We start from the raw sequence: 22,197 nt of genomic DNA, 5'->3' as shown, positions 1-22,197 counted from the left end.
GTTATTGAACTAGGCTCTTTTGAGGCAACATTATGCCGAGTATGAGATTAATTTAAGAGATCATTCAGAATGAAATCAGATTTGTTTTATTGATGATGATGATGTTATGGTTAGACTAGATATTATTCAAAATGTTACAGCAACATATGGCTCTTCTGTGGAGATGTCATCTGTTATTTCTTCTTGCCTGGTTTGGGAGCTTTATCAAGACCTTGTACATATTTCCGTGGGATCTGATAACGATCTGTAATAAAAGAGAAAATTTTCACTCACACATAAGCAAAAGATTGCAGGTACAGATATAGGCTGTCATATTGCACTGTACTATACTGTACCTAGCAGCAGTTTGCCAACATGTTGGACCTGGTTACCCTGGATCTGCACCAGGACTCTGTTTTTGGCCCCAGGGGACTCGTTGAGGACACAGCTGGCCTGAACCTGACGCTGCAGAGTGTCTGCTACCACAGCTGGATCTAAACCAAACGCCTCCAGATTCTTAATTACTGTAACCTTAATAAATGGGAGAATGAGTGACAAAACTTTATTTCACATTAGACAAAAGGCAGTCTCTTTCTAGTAATATTGAAAAAAAAAAAAAAAAAAAATGGGGTTGTTTACAGTGGCCACAAGATGTATTTTCACATTTAAAAAAGAGTGACGGCCATAACATTTCTCAAAAAAGAAGGGCTCACCTTAGCAAGGGGAACACATTCACTAATAACTATGATTTTTTCCCCTCAAAAATCTTATCCCTTTATTTACTGCTTATTAATAGTTAATAAGGTAGAGTTGTTGTAGTGGTTAAGTTTAGGTATTGGGTAGGATTAATGGATGTAGAATATGGTCATGCATTAATATGCGCTTTATGAGTACTAATAAACAGATTATCGCACACGCTTATCGCCAGCGTTTTTCAAGATGTTTTTCGTGTTCATACCCAAGCGATTTTCACTGGCGATGCGCCGAGTTAACGTGCAAATTCACTCCCTGACACTATATGGCGCTTGTGCTTAGTGCAAGTGAACGGTAGTGCTAATAAACATAAAATTAGACATTAATAAAATTAAAGAAGATAAAAATACAGATATAAAATGACATATGACATATACATGACATGAGGAGATGGTAGTCAGAAACGGTAGTGCAAATAAGTCACAATGACAGTAGTGCAAGTGAACGGTAGTGCAAATAAACATTTATGAAAGACATTCTCAACTATATTTCTTGAATATAAAAAAATAAAAAAAAAATAAATAAAAATACAGAAATAAAATGGCATATAATACACATCTGGTGTGGCCAAGAACTGGCAGAGCACCCATAGTTTGTAGGGGTCTTCCTCTTCCTTACTTCCTCATCTTGGTATCAATATGTGCGCGGCAAGACCGTTTTGTGCTTGAGCGCCACCAAGTCGTGTTTTACTGTAACTTCAGAAGCTCCAGGCACGTGAACAAAAGTGCCAGTCTCATTGGTCGGCCAGTTTTTAATGCGGCACGTCAAACCAAAAAAACAAACCTGAGGCGTTTTTTTTTTTTTTAAATGACGCTTTTGCCTGGCGTTTTGCGCGTCGGTGTGCACACTCACATTGGCGCCCTTTGTTTAGTCACAAGGCGTTAAACGTCGTCTAAAAACGCGCAATAATCGTCCCGGTGTGAACGAGCCTTTATGGTACATCAAGAAAACAACAGATTCAAACAACAATACTATAACAATTATTAGTTTTCTGTTGATAAAGGTATCCAAACAGTTGCTCACCTGTCTAATAAAACACATAATATATTAAAGGGGTCATGAACTGCATTGTTTTATTGTTTTAGAATGTTTCCTGTGGTGCACTTATACTGTTAGTACAGTTAGTAATGATTTTTACATCAAAAACTGTCATCATTTAGAAATAAAAGGCAATTTTCCTACCCTGATTTTAGACCTCTGATTTCAATGCTCTGTTTTAAGGGGCGTGTCTGCTGTGAGACTGCTGTGATTGGCTAACATCTTTGCATATGAAATAGCTAAGTATTACATGTTTAACTCGCTCGAAAACTTTTAGTATGTTTTTACTATTACAGCTCTCAAGGTTAACTAATCATGTAAAGTGTTGATTATACGTTGATTATATAGTGTTTATTATTACGGGAGTTTTTGCATGAGTCCAGAACTCCGTCACAGATAAACTTGCGCTGTTTGATTGACAGCTCCAGCGATTGCAAAGGGAGCGTTCTTTGATCGCTTTCTATTTATAATTTAATCACAGTTTAAAAAACAGATTATTTTCATCCTACCAAGAGAAACACTGTGAAGTTGACCGTTAAGTAATCACTGGTTTGATTTACTGGCACTTCTGACTAGAGACCTGCACTCCCGCGGGACCCAACGCAATAGAGTGCGGCGCGGGACAAGATTTGATGGGCATGTGTGGTGAGATGCTACTCGTGTGCAGGTTGCGGGAGAATCAAATGATTCATGGGACTCCCACAAAATAGAAATATCTAAACATAAAATATCTAAAAACTAATAAATTTTTATTCATATATTGCAAAAAAGCAACAAGAACAACTAATATAAAATAAAAACGATTTACAGTCGCAAGCATATGCGAGATTCTATGTATAACACTTGTTTGCAGTGTTGAGCAATGTAGCCAATCACAGACATATTTGTTGATTTCTGAGACGCAATGGAGACGCAACATGTTAGAATCCTCTCACCACTCAAAACGGCAGATTTTTTTATGCAGTGCTGAAATTTGCGCACTCACGAATCCTATTATTATAACACACGAAGTGTAAACATTACGAAAGATTCATTGTTCATATATTCATTGTGTTATAACAGAGCTTTGTGAGATCGCGATGAACTGAGATGTCAGCTTTTTAGTCATAAAGGGAGCACTCTTTGTGCGCATTCTGACATACCAATGCATGCAGCAGCTTGTTTTTCGGTTAAAACTAACTGGTTTGTGAATGTTGATGCTTTAATAGCAAATATTTTATCGGAAGCGTTTATGCTGGGATGTTGGGGAGACACATAACTAAATATTTCATGGATGTACGGACAAAAATATATAAGCTACTTTTATGCAGGATTTTGTGGGAGGGAACGGGACAAGACATGAATGTTGCGGGCGGGAGCAGGACAATATAACATTTTTTTGCGGGAGCGGGACAGAATCCTGTGGGAGCGAGTGGGCGCGGGACGGAGTTTTCAGGTCTCTACAAATCAGAAATCACTGGTCACAGATTAGGCATTAGAATTAATACGGTTACTTGCATTACTGTTGAGTCCGTATCGTAAATGTTTGCAAAGACTGCTCCAAAATTGCGACTGATTTACCAAAGAATCCACAGTGAAATATACCACATAAAAAAAAAAAAAAAAAAAAAAAAAAAACCTGAGACATTCACATTGTTGAAAATAAATAAAATAACCACATTCCTAGCATTAGGATGCAGAAGGTATTAGTTTAGTCCAGTGAGTAATCCTGTGCTCTTCCTCATCTCACTAACACCAGTGGGCGGGGCTAAAGTTGCAATGGTGAAGTAGGTGTTGATTTTCTTCTGCAGAGGCGGCCTTTCACCTATCTATTACATTATAAACAGGCACAGTCATTCGCTGGGCTTGGTAACTTTAAATGCTGTTTTTGGACTAACAAGGAAGTTTTCGGTTTTGAAACTTACAGGATATTCTTACAGTATGATGACTTCTTATATATTAAAAGCTCAAGGAAAATTTGATTTCTCATTTCATGACCCCTTTAAAGCGTCTTTGGTGTTTCCATGGTTCCTACAGAAGGAAAGGTTAGCAAGGGTATGACGTCATTGACAGGCGATGCAATGACGAGGGTAGTTACACTGGTTAACAACTGTTCTACTGGTTTTTGGATATTTTAATCCAAAAATCTTACATATTGTGCCTTTAAGCATCCAAATACTTTTTTTGGAACAACTATATATATAGCCATGTTCTTATAATGGCTTCATACCTTCTTATTGGATCCCCTGGAGGCTACAGTAATGTCTATAGGCTCCATCTGTCCTTTCTTAACCACAGGAGGCTGACCTGGAAACAGCACCTCATGGCACGCCTGCATTCTGATAAGAGTCCTGCAGGATCATATGGTCATTCAGTTAACTTACTATTAAAAGCAAAAAACATTATTTCTGTGTTATTTCTGTCTACAGTGGTAACTTTAACACATTATCTTATCTTAGGCACAGCATGTGTAAGGCTGGGAGAGGCATCCCCTGGGCACAGACTTAAGACTAGCCTGGAATTTTCTCTCTCAAACCACTGCCTGCTGCTGCTTCTGATTGCTTTTAGAGGGAAAAGCTGCCCATAAATACTGGTTTTCTACATAATAATAACATATTGGCGAAACATATTTGGCAAACGATCCAGTGCGTATCTGTGTTTGGGCTCTGGAAAATGTCAAAGGTTTCTGTTTTTGCAGTGTTGAGCAATGTAGCCAATCACTAACATATCTGTTGATTTCTTGAACGCAATGGCCAATCAGAGGTGTTTAAGTTAGTACTGAACAAAAACTGCATGCTCGCAAATCCTCTCATTATAACAAACATTTATGTAAATAAGAGATGCATTGTGCAGTCAGAACGGAACTTTGTGAGATAACTTGGAGACAGGCCGCCCTCAACTATTTTAATGTTGAGTACACTAAAGTCTATGGTAAACGTCAATATGCTACAGATGTAGGCTACATATTTTTATTGCTATTTGGTATGTATTGTTTTTAATATTATTGTGTTGTTGGTGCAATTAAAGAGCTTTTGTGACTTTGTTTACGAAGTGTATAGGCATAATGTTTTGGTGTAGTTGTGAATGGGCTATATTGATGTTTTAATATAGAACTTGGTCTGTTTCAGTTATAATAAATATGGGATGTTATTGTTTTGGTGAATTTCTGTTTCTCAGATCATAAAAAGTGTGCCCCCCTATGAAAACAAAAAGAAGCCCCTGCTGCACATGACTAATTTACTTTGACATCTATAAAGATATATGTACTGAGCCATTTTTGGTTGAACCTTTTAAGACAATTATGTGCTTCCTGTGAAAAAACACACACACATACACAAAAAAAAGAAGAAGAAAAAATACACAATGTGATGATATACTTTATGCATTTTTACCTGCTAAAGAGGTCATCCCATTTCAGTGTCTCGACTTCGTGGTACTCAGACTTCTCCAGCAAACAGTCACAAAGTGCAGGGTTAATGTTAACATAACTGATGAACAAGAGAAGAGAGGAAGTCACTTCAGTCCAAACCTTGTGAAATTTGCACTAGTATAGTACTGAAACCATGCAGTAGTTTGCATAGATCCATATGGTACTTAAGCTCACTTTTTATTGGTTTCATGGACGAGATCATTTTTCTTTACATAATCTGTGATGATATTCCTCACTTCACTGGCCTTTAGAGGCATCCCCTTTCTGAAACACAAAAAAAATGCTCAAAACCTGAACACTCCCACTAACACACTTTTAAAAAAAAATCACAACAAAATGTTTCCACTCGTTAACTTTTTCTTGGCATCCTGAAAAAGAGGCTCCAGGCGTGCAGTGACCCCATAGAGTTGTGTGATTTCAGGGGGTTGGTATGGGACCTCACAAGCCCCGCTCCCCTCCACAGACTCTTTCTCTGGCCCACAATCCTCTGGTGTGCTGAAAGAACACAATCTGAAAAAGTAGAACAACTTGTTCAAGAAAACAGCCAATTCAACAAACATCAACAAACATATTTTCTATTTCTGTTATATTATGCGCTTTTACTATTTCAGTTGTATTAAAATCATTTTTAAGCTTATGAATGAGATAATAGTAGTGAATGGTTTGACTGCTTACTCAGGGTTCCTCCAGTAAACTTCCACAATGCTCTCCACACCTTTACTCAGCTCCTTCACCTGAACCAGACTGTGATCTCTCTGCATGCACAACAGAAACTTAGACAGCTGAAAAGGAAGAGAGAAAAGTTGTGACCTACTAAAGCAAAGATAATAAGGCTACACTGACATTGACTAAAACCTCACAATCTGTGACCAGTGTACCTTTTTATAACTTGATTTCTTGATATCTAGCTGCTTTCCTCTAGGACTGTGGGGAAGAAAGTAGAGATTGTGACATTACATACACACACACACACACACACACACACACACAGGTGGATCAAAAATGGTCCATATTCATGCATTTTATTCACATTTCACATTAATCATTTAATCATGTATGGCTTATGATTTAGCAATATTATTTTTTCCATTTCATATAATTCATGTAATCCTACTTCATATATTACTCCTCATCATATATTCAAGTAATTACTCCTTATTTTTTCTCATTTATGGTTATTCTTCATTGTATCTTCTTTTTTTTCTTTTCAAGTATTCTTGTTTGAGAGTATGTTTGTTATATTCAATTGTTCTTCAAATGTTCCAATGTGACAGGTTGTTGACACTTGTGGTTAATATTGGATGCCTGCCATCTACTGCAGAAGCGATGATGTTCTCAGAATTTGTGCTCATTTGAACTTTTTCCTGCAATAATATTTTGTGCACAACGTAAGACTTGATATTTGAAATGTGCAAACTTCGCGTTCCTGTTGTTCCGAAAAGGTGTTAAACCCACATCTTGGGTGGTTATTTTTGACTTTCTGGTTAATGTTAACTGTCCTGGAACCAGGCACAACCAGCCACAATTCTTATAGCAGGAAAACATAAATTACTGAGAGTTTAGGCTGAACTTTCTTATCTGTCCAAACAGACCTTTAAGTGGAATGTAAGTTTTTCCTATGCTTAACTGACCTTGGTCTTTGTTAGTGGGCCTTTTTCTGCTCTCTATTCTTTTGGCACGCCAGCTTTTGATATCTTCTGACAAAGATTGTTTTATTGTTTTGCATTACCACCTGGGAGTCAATTATTCTGCTTATACTACGGTTACCACACCTCAAGACATTGTTCCAATGTTGTATTTCAAGACATTTGTCAGGTTTTTGTCCTTAAAACACTCTTGTGTGTGGGACTAATTTCTTACTCATCTCATCCCAAGCCTCTGTTGCTAATTCCAAAACGTCATTTCAGAACTAGTAACGAAGGCTTGAGCCTTGATAACAGAATAATACAGTTGATACAGTTATTAACACAGTTGAGAGAGGGAAAGAGAATAAGCAGCATATGTGAATTAGCCTACCTGAGTCTGCGTCTCTCACGGCAGCAGTGTCTACTAATAGCGAAACTATAACTTTATCTCAAGAACCGCACAGTTATTACCTTGCTGGTGATTCATGTATCTTAAGTTGCTAAACCATTTTACTGAGTAATTCGTCAGGGCAGCGCTGACCAAACGTTTCTCTGCGTGTGTGTCTCCGTACAATACAGTACGTGTGTACGTTTGAAAGAGAGAGAGCGCGCGAGAGAGTATCAGGACACAATAAAACGTATTTTGTGGCAAAAACCATGACAATAATTTATTGTTTTCATCCTATTGTTTACTATATTTATTTGCTTGGTTGGTGTCATTGTGGGTTTTGTTTCTTTTGCGGTTGCAGGCTGTAAGGACCTACTGAAATAACTGAAAACATTTGGAGAAGTGATATGGAACTGTAATGCAGTCAAGACCTGCTAGAAGTACTTTAGCCGTGCGTTTCCCTGAAAATAATTGCACACCTTAGAACGTTGGTCAACCAAACAGATTTGAGCATTTAACAGCCCCGTATTATAAGCTAGAAGTATTTTTTAAATAAGAATAAAAAATAAGTATAACATAAATATTAGTAGCCTATTTTAAGCTTAATATAATATAAGTAAAATATATTTACTATATAAGTATAATAAATAAAAAAACATGAGTATTCCTTAAAAAAATAAGTTGAAATAATGCAAATTGATGACTAACAAATGCATTGATTATCGATTAACAACTTTGGATGGTTACAGTATGTCTACTTACAGTACATCTGTCTTTAACAGTTTAAAAGTTTTTGTTAAAAAAAAAAAAAAAAAAATCTCCCTATGGAGAAAATGAAATATTATTAACCTTTTTCCCCATTTGATTTAGTCTAGTTAGTTTTGTATCAAATGCAATGTGATTTTCGGTGATCAAGATAATTTTTCCGCTTGGGAGAGTGATTCACGGACAGCTTTCTCTGCGCATGAAATCCCCCATCTGCCAGCAAACCAATGAGAATGCGGAACAATGATGACGATGCATTACAAGGAGTAGGCGCCAAATCTGTTGTGGATCCGATTAACCAAAACCCTCTGTAACTGGCAGATTTTAAGAAAATTAACGTCGTTTGGCAAATAAACAAATGACAGACAGTTACATGCCTATTACCAACATGTTATCACGTAAGCTTTACGGTACATCTCAAACAAAGGCAAGTTCAAAAATTATAATATTTGCCGTAAAGTAAAAGGTTGAGCTTAGGAAATATAGGCAAGATGTCAGAAGAATAATAAAAGAGGCAAAATTACCAGCAGGACACCATGTGCTTGCTCAGGAAGGTGCTGGTCAGTAGTGGGAGGTCTGACTTTTTGACTTTAGTCTTAAGTGCATGGAGAAAACATTGCAGCAATAACTCATCCATCTGCTCTGTATTAAGAGAGACATGAACGTCAACATACAGAAAGCGCCTACAAAAAGTATATGTGACAAAAAGTCAAAGACATTTCACCCTGTGGAGATTTAGAGTCGTGCTCTTCCCCGTCAGTGTCTTCACCCTCTTTATCATCAACTGGTTGTTCTTCCTTCAGCACCTCATGCTCATCCAGCCTCAGCTCCTGCATGCTCTGACAAGATGTTTCCACTGCAACTGATTCAGAGCCGTCCTTCACCTCCTCTTTCTCCACGCATTCCTCTCCCTCTGTTTCTCCCTCCACCTGTGCTGGAGAGTTTGTGACCGGTATAACCGGAGGATGCGTCTTATCACCAAATGCCCTACACAGAATTTGAGAAAGATGTCTGTAGAAAGTTAATCTGATGCATAATTGATGTTATATCATCTAAAAATGTAAACTATATAACTGCCCAGTGATTAGGGCTGGGTTGAAAATAAAATTTTTGATTTTCATTTTGATGAACTGATTTCAATTCTTAAATCCCAGAAATAAATTTTTTTTGGCCTATGCTGTTTTCAGTTGATGAGTGAACAAAACTTCACTAAACTGCAGGATTAATCGTAAAAAGATCGCGATCTCGATTCAAGCACCCACACGATCCTACTTTATTAATGACGATTCTCCCGCGTCTGTTAAATCTTTGACAAAATCATCCCGGAACGTTCAAATCTGTGCTCGTGCTGCCAGAGCCAGAGAGAGCAGTTTTGAATCACACATTAGTTATTTCTGAGTTACAAATATTCACATGATCACAGAAGTACTGAGATATAAGTTTTAAGTTAGTATTTAAACACCGTCTATGATAGCGATCAAAATAGAGCAAACTACCTTTTGAAACGAACTTGGCACATCAAATAACTGTTGTATCAATTACATCTAATTCCACTAGGTGGCGACAACTGTTAAAAAATGTATTTGTCATTGAATCGTTCATTCAAAAGATTCGTTCAAAAACACTGATTCATCCAGCAATGAAACAAGTATTTATTAATGAGTCATTGAATTCATTCAAAACCATTTTCTTTTAAATAATTCATTCAAACATTTTCCAGCAATTAGAGTCAGCAATTTATATTTTGTCAGAACCTCTAGTAAATTATATGTTATTTTGTTTGGTTGTATTTTCAGAATCGTGGGAGAATCGATTCGAATCGATTACCTATTTGAAACCAAAAAAAACAAAAAAATGTTTTGTGCTTTGCTACTTTTGATATGAAAGAAAGGCTACACTGATGGTCCAGTTTAGACACTCTACTAATAAAAAGTAACTTTGCAACTACATGTCAAATAACTCTCATTAAAGTATTAGAGACTGTTAGATTAGAGCAGAGGCGGGCAAACTCGGTCCTGGAGGGCCGCTGTCCCTGCAGAGTTTAGCTGCAACCCTAAAAAAACTCACCTGCATGTAATCCTGAAGACCTTGATTAGCTGGTTCAGGTGTGTTTGATTAGTGTTGGAGCAAAACTATGCAGGGACAGCAGCCCTCCAGGACCAAGACTCAGGAAGAAGTTACATGTTGTAGAATGCAACAGGACATTTCTGAATGGTAAGTGGATAAATATATATTGTGGAGTTAAAGGGTTAGTTCACCCAAAAATGAATTTTCGGTCATTAATTACTCACCCTTATGCCGTTCCAAACCCGTAAGACCTTCGTTCATCTTTAGAAGACCAATTAAGATAGTTTTGATGAAATCCGAGAGCTTTCTGAGCTCCCTATATACAGCAAAGCCATAACGGCAAAACACAGTGGAGCACTTCTGGGTTCTATGTCAGAAAACAAGCTCAGTATTGCACGATGCTGTACATGTGGGCAGCATAACGCACATGTGTGCTGCTGACGCAGGAGCTGGCCAATAATGAGTTCTGACGTAGAACCAGGAAGCACTGCACTGTGTTTACAACGTGAACAGCGTAGGAGACTGACAGGGAAGAGAAGAAATTGTTGAATAAAGTCGTTTTGTTTTTGTTTGTTTTTTGCACACAAAAAGTATTCTCATCACTTCATAACCTTTGAAGTCACATGGACTATTTTAACAACGTATTTACTACCTTTCTAGGTCTTGAAATTGGTTATGATGTTGCTGTATATAGGGAGGTATTCATTTTTGGGTGAACTAACCCTTTAAATTAAATTAAACTCATCGACTAGCATGTAGCGTGCAAATCCAACATTAAACTAACCCTCATTTATGAAGCAGTCCGGTGTTCTGACGAATAATGCTACCTATTAGTGGTGTAATGTATGTTTAAGGGAGTGTAATGTATAACGTGGTGTTTTTTTTTGTTTTTTTTTGTTATTCTTGTGTGGATTAAGTGCATGTTGATGTTTAAGGGATGTTGATTGTTGTAAACACAGATACTGTCATGCAAGAAAAATTACAGACTCGTCTGACAATAAAGTGCTATATCATTATCATATCATTATCTATCATTATTAGATTGTGCTATCAACACTATATTTGCATTGTGCTACCTACTGATAGCAAAAGCAGAGTGGGTAGCACAAATTGTCACACTTGCGTAAAATGGTTTGTTCAAATATATCACACTTTGCCGACTTTGTTCGGCACATTTCCTTCATAAATGAAATTCAACCACGGTGTCCTCAGTGGCTCAGATGCCGGGAATCTATGGAGACTCTTCATGTTCATTGGTACCAGAGATGTTCACGAGTCTATTATCTGGAGTCTGAGTCAAGTCTGGAGTCTTTTGTCACGAGTCCGAGTCGAGTCTCGAGTCATAAAAAAAAAAAAAAAAAAAAAAAATCTAATTCAAATCCTATTTTCAACCGCTCTCAATGTGTGAAAATAGGCGAGCACATTTCAAACACCATATACATCAGCACTGGTGCCCCTCAGGGTTGCGTGCTCAGCCCACTACTTTACACACTTTATACACATGACTGTTCTGCCTCTTCCCCCACTAATTACATCATTAAATTTGCAGACGACACAACTGTGCTTGGCCTCATAACAAACAACGAGACAGCATACAGGGAGGAGACTGAACTACTGGCAGGGTGGTGTAAAAAATATGATTTGGCTCTTAACATCAAAAAGACAAAAGAAATCATAGTTGACTATGATGCCAACTTTATCCACATACATATATTCCATGCCCGTAGACAGGGGGGGTTCGGGTGGTTCGAACGAACCCCCCCTCACTGCCAAAGGTCCAGAATTCAAGTCGTTTTTTTTTTTTTTTATGTGATTATTGTCATCATTGTTTTAATCAATGCTTGTGACAAATATTCTGGATTGCTGTTTTAAATTAATATGATACATTATTGTAGCTGGACGTGTGTGTGTGTGTGCCGCGCGTGCAGTTCAGAGAGAGTTCTTGCAATACACTTTTCAAAGCAACGGTGAAGAAGCATCGCCTCTGAATGATGGGGGGGAGGGGTTTTATATATATATATTTTTTTTTAATTAAAAGGATTTCTATATTTTATCCACTCAATAGTCTACAATATAATAGCCTATATTTTGACAACAATGCAGTAAATATTTTAGGTGCATCAAAAAGCGTGCTCGTTAAGATACCAGCAGACAAGCTTATCCAGCACAAATTAGTGCATAAAAGGTCACCAAAATGAAGTATTTGAACCTCATAATTAAATACAAAAGGAGGAGAAAAACTGCAAAAAGGTTGTTTTTTATATTGTTGCAAAATGCAAACAATATTATCGCCCAGCTATAATTAGCTAAATGCGACTATAAGGCATAAAGATATTAAGATATAACATTAATGTCATGATTTTCTGTAAAGCTGCTGTGAAACGATGTGTATTGTGAACAGCGCTATACAAATAAATTTGACTTGACAAAGTGGTGGGAAATGGAAGTCTAAATGAACAAAGACAGAATAATGCTGTAATGCAAAGCTCACCATAGCTGGTCCATGTATGCGTGTAAAATATTCACTCCTTTCCCCTTCATTCCACTCTTCCTCATCTCAGCACTCGACACAGCTGCTGTCCCAACAGCCACTGGTGCCCTTTAACACCAAAAAGCCACAAAATAAACTTGTTTTCATGCATGTTAACACATCTCAACATCATTCAAAATGCTACACATACTGCTGATGAGTAAGAATTTCCAAATCCAGTTTATAATCGCTATAACAAAAAGTTGCAAATCTTTATCCAGTTGTGGTATCTTTCAGATCATTCAAGATTTTAAGTCCAATATGAATCATCTGTAAGAGTGAAATGTGGTGGCATGCCCAGTGTTACCTGTTCATCACAAGAGTGACAGCACAGCAATCGCCTTGATGTACCTCAGGAAGGCCACTAGCGGATACGACTACACCAGGCAACATGAGATCTGCAGGAGAGAAATGAGTCAGACGTGTTCTCTGAGATACACAGACGCACACTAACAAACAGGTGCTGACCTGCTCCACCAGATAACTTCTGCAGGACAGGTGGCCATGTGGTGAATGCCGGAAGCATGGTGGGACATCGCCACAGTGTGTACACTAAGAACAACGAGCAAAAATTAGCATAAACGTCAGCAGCATTCACAACAAAGACTGATGGTGAGCTACAGACTCACCTGTTGGGAACAGCTGTTTCTCCAGCTGAAAGAATATGGGATTTTTATGGAGGACATACAGAGTGACTGAATCTCCTTTATGTGCGTAAATCTTCACAATATTCAGCTCTTCTTTATTTGGGATGAGCTCATTTAGTTCCTGCACTGACAGAGAAGGAAAAGCAGCTGAGATATCTGTTCTCAGCTTCCTCCTGTATGGGCAGAAAAGACCACAATGACAAGGCATCAAAATAAATGCAGTAAGTGTGTGTATATATATAAAGACATTTAAAATGCTGAAAATTACATATTTATCTGAAAATCATGGGAGAAATACTGCTTATAATCATGCTAATCTTAAGTTGTCTCTTTTAACAACTACACAAATTTATCTTGAGTTTAGAAACTCTCAATATTCCTATGTATTAAGAGACATTTTAAAAGTGAAAATAATCACAGGGTTTGACCAAGATGTTCTTTATGATGTACATAAAGCAAACAATGCAGTAACAACAGCAATACAACAATAGCCTATTATAAAAGGGTATGAAATCACTAAGAAACATATTTTTGTAAGGCACTTTATGTAAAGATACAGTAGATGATCTCGAATGAGTAAAAAGAAAACATATAATAATCACAACATTTAAACCACATATTATTCAATATTAAATCTGACATTGATTCCTGAAAATACAATGTGCACGAAGCAGGGTTCAATAAAACTGAATTTGTCTAGACAGTTGATGATTTACTCAATACTGAATCAGATTTACTTTGCAAGTGTATTTCTTTTAACTTATCTTTAAAAATGTAACTGTTGAATACCTGTCAGATCCCTTGATAACGGTGTTTGATTTCACACGAAACGCTTTTGCAAACATATTGGTATTCTGATGAAGTATTTGCAAGAAGCCGCTTAAAATAACCTAACGAACTGTTCTCTAATTCCCCATATTATAAAAAAAAAAAACTATTACAGTAATTCAACCATCTGCTGTGCTTTGAGCACCATGCGCGTGCAGCGCCGAAACATGTCCGACGGGAAATTACCGGCGTCTGTTGAAGTGACCGCCAGACTTCTAAAAGTAATATCATTCAAGCTTTTAACTGATTTATATATTTAAAAGAAAAATATTAACGCATTATGACTTGTCAATTTTAAAGGGATATATCACCCAAAAATAAAAACTGTGCATTATTTAGGTATACTCAACATCATTTGTATTTCCAAACCTCCTCTTCCGTAGCATAAAAAGATGTTAAGCAGAATTTACGGGACTAACCACTATGGAAGCTAAGTAAAAGATAAAAAGATAATTGCGACTTTTTATATCTCGCAATTCGGACTTTATCACTCGCAATTGCGAGTTTATATCTCAATGCTGAGAGAAAAAAGTCAGAATGGCGGTATATAAAAAAACAGAACAGTGATATAAAAATTACCTTTTTTCATTTTTATTTAGAGATGTCTGTGTCTCCTTTCATGCAGGTAAATATATTCAAACCAGCCCTGTTAATTGGATCCTTTTAAAATCCTTTAAGCTGGTCTAAAGAAGTCTTCACTGCTGCACAGACAGAGATGAACACAGTCTACCACTATGTTAGATAATACAGAAAGTAAAAATGATTCAGTGCTTTCCAGTGAGCAGCAAGAGAGTCAACATGATCAGATTGGAACTGTGCCTCCAGAGTCGACACTGAAATCCTCCCTGAAGATAAAGAAGAAAGTAATAACTGAGGAGTATAAGCTTGCAGGACAAGTGCTCGGGATAGGCATTAATGGCAAGGTCTGGGAAATATTCCAGAAGAAAAACGGCAAACACTATGCCTTAAAGGTAGGCTATCTATTTTGTTCATGCTTATGTGACATATTCTTATCCAAACTATTATATACATTTTGAAGCAAATTAAAAGAAGGTAAAAAGGGTGAATGTTTCTAATCATCAGTGTCAATCTTGGTTACAGTTTCAGTGTTATGACTGATAAGGACCTACCAGTTATTCACTGTTCATTAAATTAATTTCTCTCCTGCTTATACTCATACTGTACATGGTCCCTTATGAGTCCATGTATCAATCAGTTTTGAATTTCCACATCACCTAAACGCTTTGGTAAATGAGATTTGGTATTCCTGAAAATAGACATTTCCACACTATAAAAATATCTATATTTAAAAACTCATATCATAAAAACTAAAGGTGTCTCAGATATTGTATTGTGTACTCAATGAACTTTGAATATTTCAGATGCCTCAAAACGTTTTCCATTATGGTTACTGGAGGAGCTATTAACAGTCTTTTCAGTTCTGCCAGGAACTATGTGGGATCCATTAAGCACTTAAGCTATAGACTTTGTAAATTCCTTAGAAAACTGCCAATATATTCTCCAAGGGCTCTGCCAGTGTGGTAATTTGAGGAACCCCAAATATAGCCTCAATCTTTTAACTTTTACCCATATATCCCCCATGAAATCTAAGTACACTCTTAAAAAATTTCCAAATCCATTTTTTCACAACAATGCTTAGAAGAACCATTTTGGGATCCTCAAAAAAACCTTTTACAGTTCTTAAAAAAAACAATTATTTTCTTTGTGTAAAGAATATTTTAATAATTTATAGAACCCTTTTCTTTTATAAAGAATCTTTATCTTGTGCAGTGGAAAGATTCCATTGGGGTTCTTCATGGAACCATTATCATCTGCTCTGTTAATGACATTGAAAAATGACAAATATACAAAATTTTGCACAAAATCAGAATTAGAACCAGAATAACTGGTACATTAGGATCTGTTAAGCAGTAGGGGTGGAAATAGGCCCCACGACACAATATTGTCATGATTCTTAATACTTATAATCCCAAGCTGAAATTCGGGCCCTGAAAATATCGATACTTGCCGTCTTTGTGTTTCGATACAATATCCGCATGCAAAATATTGCAATACTATGCTGTATTGATTTTCCCCCACCCCTACTAAGCAGTAAATACAGAGGGTCCATTCTAAGAGAAAACAGAATCATTTACAGATGTGCTGAGTAACATGCATTGCTGAGAGTAGGTTTATCCAGACAGAATGCTAGGGACTCTCTGAGGTTGAGATATTTCAGGACATACTGCAGGCCCTCCAATTTACCCACAGTAGTAGGGGGTCAAGCATGTTCCAATAAATTCAATAGAGGCAAATAAGCAAAAATCATTCCATTATTTTAGACTGTGAATTCGGCTGTTCTTGATGCTCTTCGCTTACTTTCAGATGTTGCGGGACACCCCTAAGGCTCGACGGGAAGTGGAACTTCACTGCAGGGCATCAAGCTGCCCACGTATCGTAGAAATTGAAGATGTCTTTGAGAATTACTACCAAGGCAAAAAGTGTTTGCTTCTCATCATGGAGTGGTAAGGCTTGTTAACACACTTAAATCAAATTGTCATAAATAGTATATTGGTATTATAACAGGCCAGATAAACGTGCCTTCAAATTCTATGTCACTTAAACAGTATGGAAGGGGGAGAACTCTTTCGCCGCATTCAGGAACGTGGTGATCAAGCTTTCACTGAAAGAGGTACAGATCCTCACATCAAACACATACACTCATTCAACTCCATTGATGAGAAAACAGTGAACACATCCCAGTTATTAATTCTCTATTTTTGTTTTTTCCTTTTTCACCCTTTCACTCCACAAAATGAGCAGAAGCCTCGGAAATAATGAGAAGCATAGGAGAAGCTGTCGAGTTTCTGCATGGTATTAACATTGCTCACAGAGACCTCAAGGTGAGCTACTGTACAGCCATCATTATGCATCAGCACGGCAGACAGCATTATATTATATTATATACTGTTCAAAAGGGGACAGCAAAAGTTTTTACATTTATTCAACAAGGATGCAATATATTGATCAAAGGTGACAGTAAAGACATTTATAATATTACAAAATATATAATTGTTTCCACAAAATAAGTAAATAAAAATAATGCTCAACAGAAATGTTTCTTGAGCATGATTTCTGAAGGATCATGTGACACTGAAGACTGGAATTGCTGCTGTAATTTCAGCTTTGGCATCACTGGAGTAAATTATAAAATATATATATTTTAAATATATTCAAACAGAATACAGTTATTTAAAATTGTAATAATATTTCACAATATTACCGTTTCTATATCTGGTTTACTCAAATGATTCTTTGAATTTAAAACTTAACCTTTTTGATAAAGGACAGAAAGATGACACACACAAACATTGCTGAATGGTTAGTGTTAAAAGGCTGAGGTTCATGTTTAAGAATAATTAAGGCATAACTTTATTATACCCATACTGCGACTTTGTAAATTCCTGTGGACATTTGCCCTATCCTATGTGTTATGTAATTGTACATAATCCTGCAGTGGATTCCAATTTAAAATGCATTCAGTAAGATTTTTGACTTTAATTTAACATGGGAAATTAATCACTGCATTAAACCTTGCAAATGATGTAACTAAAGATACATTTTACAAAAGATTTATGGAAGAACAGTCATTCTGCAATCTTATACTTGCTCACTGCTGGAAGCCAAGAGAACACTCGACATGTACAGATCATATAAAAGTGGAACCATTTTTAAGACCATTTAAAACCCCTCCTGAAGGTTTTCCCCATTTATTACTTGTTGAGTCCTATAATATAAAAGCTTCAAAAAGAGATAATGAGAAATTGGTTTCTATCCAGGTGCTTCTATATATATTAATAGTTAACGATGTAGGACTTTTACAACACACATCATAAAGCTAAATTCCCATGTATATAAACACAAGAATCTTTTTATATTTAATTTTCAATCTTCTCCTAATTGTCAGCCAGAGAATTTACTATACACATCAAAACAGCAGGACGCCCAGCTCAAGCTTACAGACTTTGGATTCGCCAAAGAGACCACATCCAACAACTGCTTGACCACCCCATGCTATACACCGTATTATGTGGGTAAGAAGACAAGTCAGTTTCAAGTTTCATTTGGTATCATAATACAAGGACGCTAAAGTGAATCCTTCTCTTTTAGCCCCAGAGGTGCTTGGTCCAGAGAAATATGATAAGTCATGTGACATGTGGTCATTAGGAGTCATCATGTACATCCTGTAAGTGGGAACATTCTGATTGCTATAAAATATTCTTTATTTCCATTTATAGTTCCATGAAGAACCCTTAACATCCATGGAACCTCTCCTTTCAACAAAAAGTTCTTTAGATTATAAAAATGTTCTTCACTTGAAGAAAAATCGGTTCTTCTAAAGGCACAATATAATATCCAAAAACCATTAGAACAATGTTATATATTTTGTTGACTTGTGTACTTACATTATACCAAATATGACCCTGGACCACAAAACCAGTCATAAGTCACACGGGTATATTTGTAGTGATAGCCAACAATACATTGTATGGGTCAAAATTATTGATTTTTCTTTTATGCCAAAAAATCATTAGGATATTTAGTAAAGATCATGTTCCATGAAGATATTTTGTAAATTTCCTACCGTAAATATGTCAAAAATGTATTTTTATGAGTGGATATGCTTTGCTAAGGACTTCATTTGGACAACTTTATCGATTCTTTCCAACTTTATCGACAACTTTAAAGGCGATCTTCTCAATATTTTGATTTTTTTGCACCCTCAGATTCCAGATTTTCAAATAGTTGTATCTCGGCCAAATATTGTCATATCCTAACAAACCATACGTCAATGGAAAACTTATTTATTCAGCTTTCAAATGATTTATAAATCTGGTTTGGTGGTCCAGGGTCACAAATGTTTCCAAGAATGTTTAAATCCAGAGAAATAACCAATTTTATCCAGGGCACGGATCGTGTCCGTGCGTCGCCTATCAATGACATCATACCCGGCATTACCCCCGGTTTCCGGTTTATTTTGTAGAAACCATGGAAACACCAAAGACGCATTAATATATTATGTGTTTTATTAGACAGGTAAGCAACTGTTTGGATGGATACATTCATCAACAGAAAACTAATCATGTTATATAGCTCAACACAGCAAGTCTTATTGTTCAAATCTTGTTTTCTTGATTTACAGCGAGTACCATGTTTTACCATGCCTAATATCGATCTAGCTTACTGCAGTGTGCAACAAGTGTCTCATAGTAGCCCCCGAGCGAACGCAGAGTAACACTATAACAACTTTCAACACACAAATGTATCTAATATGATAAAACAGCGCTGCTTTACCACACATACGCTTGAGCGGAAGAAGCGACTGCGGCATGGTAAAAGTTCCGCTGCTCTCGAGATGCGTGTCGTGCTCGTCTCTCATTAGCAATCACTCTAGCGGCCTAGTTTCTGCTTGCACAACACTCGGCCCTGCTCTGTTTCATACTGCAGTAATGTTAATAATCTCATCCATATACATGATTTCTGCCCGAGTCCTGTCAGATTCTTTTCCACCAGCTGTAGATGTGAAGACAATACCTCCCGTGATTCCGCGAAATCAAGGCCTCATCGAGCTACGTCTTTGTTTTGAATAAGCAACCTCTAGAGGCGAAAATTTACATATTGTGCCTTTAAGAACTAAGAAAAAGGTTCTTTGTGGAAGCCAAATTCAAAGTTCTGTCATAAAACTCTTGATGGCGAAGGCTAATAGGTCCTTAACTCAATTTGCTAGCAATCACATTCTCTATAGGGCACAACTGATTGGTTCCTGTTGCATCAGCAGCCAATGTACTTGCTGCTCAACTTTCAAATACTTGGTCAGTGTTTGCTGTAGCAGCATGCAGTGCACTTTCAGGAAACCTCCACCTACCCCAGCTCCACCTGTATTGATCTGCTATGGGTAATTCATGTATGATATATTGTGCAGAAGCAGCATGTCATTCTTACAGCAGCATGTATGTATTGCCAGTAGCAAGCCCTATACTTTCTCTGCAGCAGCAGCAATAACAGCAGCAGCATAGCAGATCTATTCTGCCAATACCAAACATTTTAACACTGTCATATCCATTACCAGGCCAAATACTCTTGAGAGTTGTCATGACAGAAAATGGTTCTTCTCTGGCATTGCTGTGAAAATGAAACTTTTGGAACCTTTATTTCTTAGTGTGTATGTTACTGCGTTTTAATTCACAACCAACACATATGCTCTTAGGTTGTGTGGATATCCACCATTCTACTCAAACCATGGCTTACAACTCTCACCAGGAATGAGAAAACGGATACGGAATGGCCAGTATGAATTTCCAAATCCTGAATGGTCACAGGTGTCAGAGGAAGGTAATTTTACAACACTTATAATGGTGCATTTTGTTCAACATCACACACATACATTATGTGATAAGACATTTTTTTCACTCTACAGCAAAGCAGCTCATTTGCCAACTGCTGAAAACAGATCCTACAGAGAGAATGACCATCGCAGAATTCATGAACCATTCTTGGATCAATGTGAGCATTAACATTTGATATATAATCTTTGACTAAATAGGCAAAGGTCTTGCGGATCAAGAGCACACAAGTAAATGGCAATTAAGGCCACGTTTTTTGAGATTCATTTGCATGCTGATTGATAAATCATAAATTATGGGGACAGTGGTGTTCATCATAACATTTTGCTCTTATATGATTATTTTCACATTTAAAGTTTAGTAAGAATATTTAATTTGTGCATCTTTCTCTCTTTGGATCTATGCAGAAGTCAATGACGGTTCCTCCGACACATCTGCACACGAGTCGAGTCCTTATAGAAGAGAGTGATGTCTGGGATAAAGTCAAGGTCTGTTTTCTTTTGGCTATCATATATTCATGAAAACAAAAATCAAATATTTAATGAAACAGACTACCGTTCAAAAATTTTGGGGTTAGTACAAGCATCTGCAAGAATGCTTAATTAATTATACATTTCTTTATGGTCACTTTTGACCAATTTAATTTAATTTTTTATTTCAAACAAATGCTGTTCTTTTGATTCCTGAAAAAAAGTATCATAATTTTAAATAATAATAATACTACTTTAAATAATAATACTTCACAATCACGATATTACTGTTTTTACTATATTATATATTAAATTGCTGAACATAATAGAATTTATTACAAAAACTTACCAACCCCAAACCATTGAACAGTAGCGTATGGACCATAAGAATCAATAGTCATAATTTTCTGTAATTGCTTTTGGTAAGTCTGTTTTGTGTGTAAATGCACAGGAAGAGATGTCTAACGCCTTAGCAACAATGAGAGTGGACTACGAACAAATAAAGATCAAAGCGATCGAGGACTCGTCCAATCCTCTTCTTTTAAAGAGAAGAAAGAAAATGGCGGCTGCAATGAAAGAAGCACCAGGACTGTGACAAACAAATGCATCTGTAGGTCAATAATTGTCAAAAAAATGTTCTCTTTCATGCCATTTATTCTCCATTTATCATTCAGTGTTTGCAGTTATAGCCTGAATAATGTCTGGAAGGATGTTTGAGGTGTTCCAATAGTTTTATGATTTTATATGTGTTTGAAGTTTTGGTTCTTAAAACAGTTTTAAGGCCTATTGTGCACACATATACACTGTTTCAAAGTTTGGGATCTGTAAAAGGTTTAAATGTTTTTGAAAGAAGTCTCTTATGCTCACCAAGGCTTAATTTATTTAATCAAAAATACAGTTAAAATGTGTGAAATATTATTGTCACGTGTATGTTGTTTTATTTTAGTTCTAGTTCCTGTACCTGTTTCCTTTGTTCTCATTAATACATTTTTTCAGGATTCTTTGATGAATAGTAAGTTCAAAAGAACAGCATTTATTTAAAATAGAAATCAATTATTTGTTTGAATATTGTTTGACAATAGTATCCAGTTTATTATTCACTTTTTTAGCCAAGCATTAATGCTTGTTTTGTAATGCTTGCTGTGTTTGATACTGCAGGCGTGTGCATTATGTTAGCATCCTGTTAAAAAGTGAACTGATTAAAAACTAATAAACAGCAGCCTAAACCATTACATCATAATGTTATATAATACACATTGGTATGCATTATTTAAATCAAGTATGAATTAATCTG

General features: G+C 36.5%; 2 protein-coding genes across 3 annotated transcripts; one reads left to right on the top strand and one right to left on the bottom strand.

Moving 5' to 3' along the window:
• Window positions 1-70: 70 nt before the first annotated feature.
• LOC127517919 (eukaryotic translation initiation factor 2D-like) lies at window positions 71-14,770 on the bottom strand. 2 transcript variants are annotated; one of them, XM_051904130.1, is made up of 15 exons: window positions 14,609-14,770; window positions 13,184-13,374; window positions 13,023-13,106; window positions 12,862-12,952; window positions 12,516-12,623; window positions 8,682-8,944; window positions 8,482-8,599; window positions 6,058-6,103; window positions 5,855-5,961; window positions 5,534-5,689; window positions 5,354-5,443; window positions 5,142-5,237; window positions 3,980-4,100; window positions 336-510; window positions 71-244 (listed from the first exon to the last, which is right to left on the bottom strand). In XM_051904130.1, the coding sequence occupies exons 3-15, from the start codon at window positions 13,078-13,080 to the stop codon at window positions 174-176; spliced, it is 1,500 nt and encodes a 499-aa protein (XP_051760090.1). In that variant the 5' UTR covers window positions 13,081-13,106; window positions 13,184-13,374; window positions 14,609-14,770; the 3' UTR covers window positions 71-173. The 2 variants fall into 2 exon arrangements, with proteins under 2 accessions (XP_051760090.1, XP_051760089.1); XM_051904129.1 differs by lacking the exon at window positions 14,609-14,770 and adding an exon at window positions 13,991-14,210.
• On the top strand, window positions 14,756-22,151 carry LOC127517920 (MAP kinase-activated protein kinase 2-like). The gene is made up of 10 exons (XM_051904131.1): window positions 14,756-15,000; window positions 16,415-16,554; window positions 16,657-16,721; window positions 16,853-16,932; window positions 17,997-18,123; window positions 18,200-18,275; window positions 20,298-20,422; window positions 20,508-20,593; window positions 20,841-20,921; window positions 21,355-22,151. Exons 1-10 carry the CDS (start codon window positions 14,764-14,766, stop codon window positions 21,496-21,498), a joined length of 1,161 nt encoding a protein of 386 aa, XP_051760091.1. The 5' UTR covers window positions 14,756-14,763; the 3' UTR covers window positions 21,499-22,151.
• Window positions 22,152-22,197: the final 46 nt, after the last annotated feature.

The sequence above is a fragment of the Ctenopharyngodon idella genome, chromosome 8 (genome assembly GCF_019924925.1).
Source record: "Ctenopharyngodon idella isolate HZGC_01 chromosome 8, HZGC01, whole genome shotgun sequence".
NCBI lineage: Eukaryota > Metazoa > Chordata > Actinopteri > Cypriniformes > Xenocyprididae > Ctenopharyngodon > Ctenopharyngodon idella.
The sequence above is the reverse complement of the archived record's forward strand: the minus strand, read 5'-3'. Positions and strand labels throughout refer to the sequence as shown.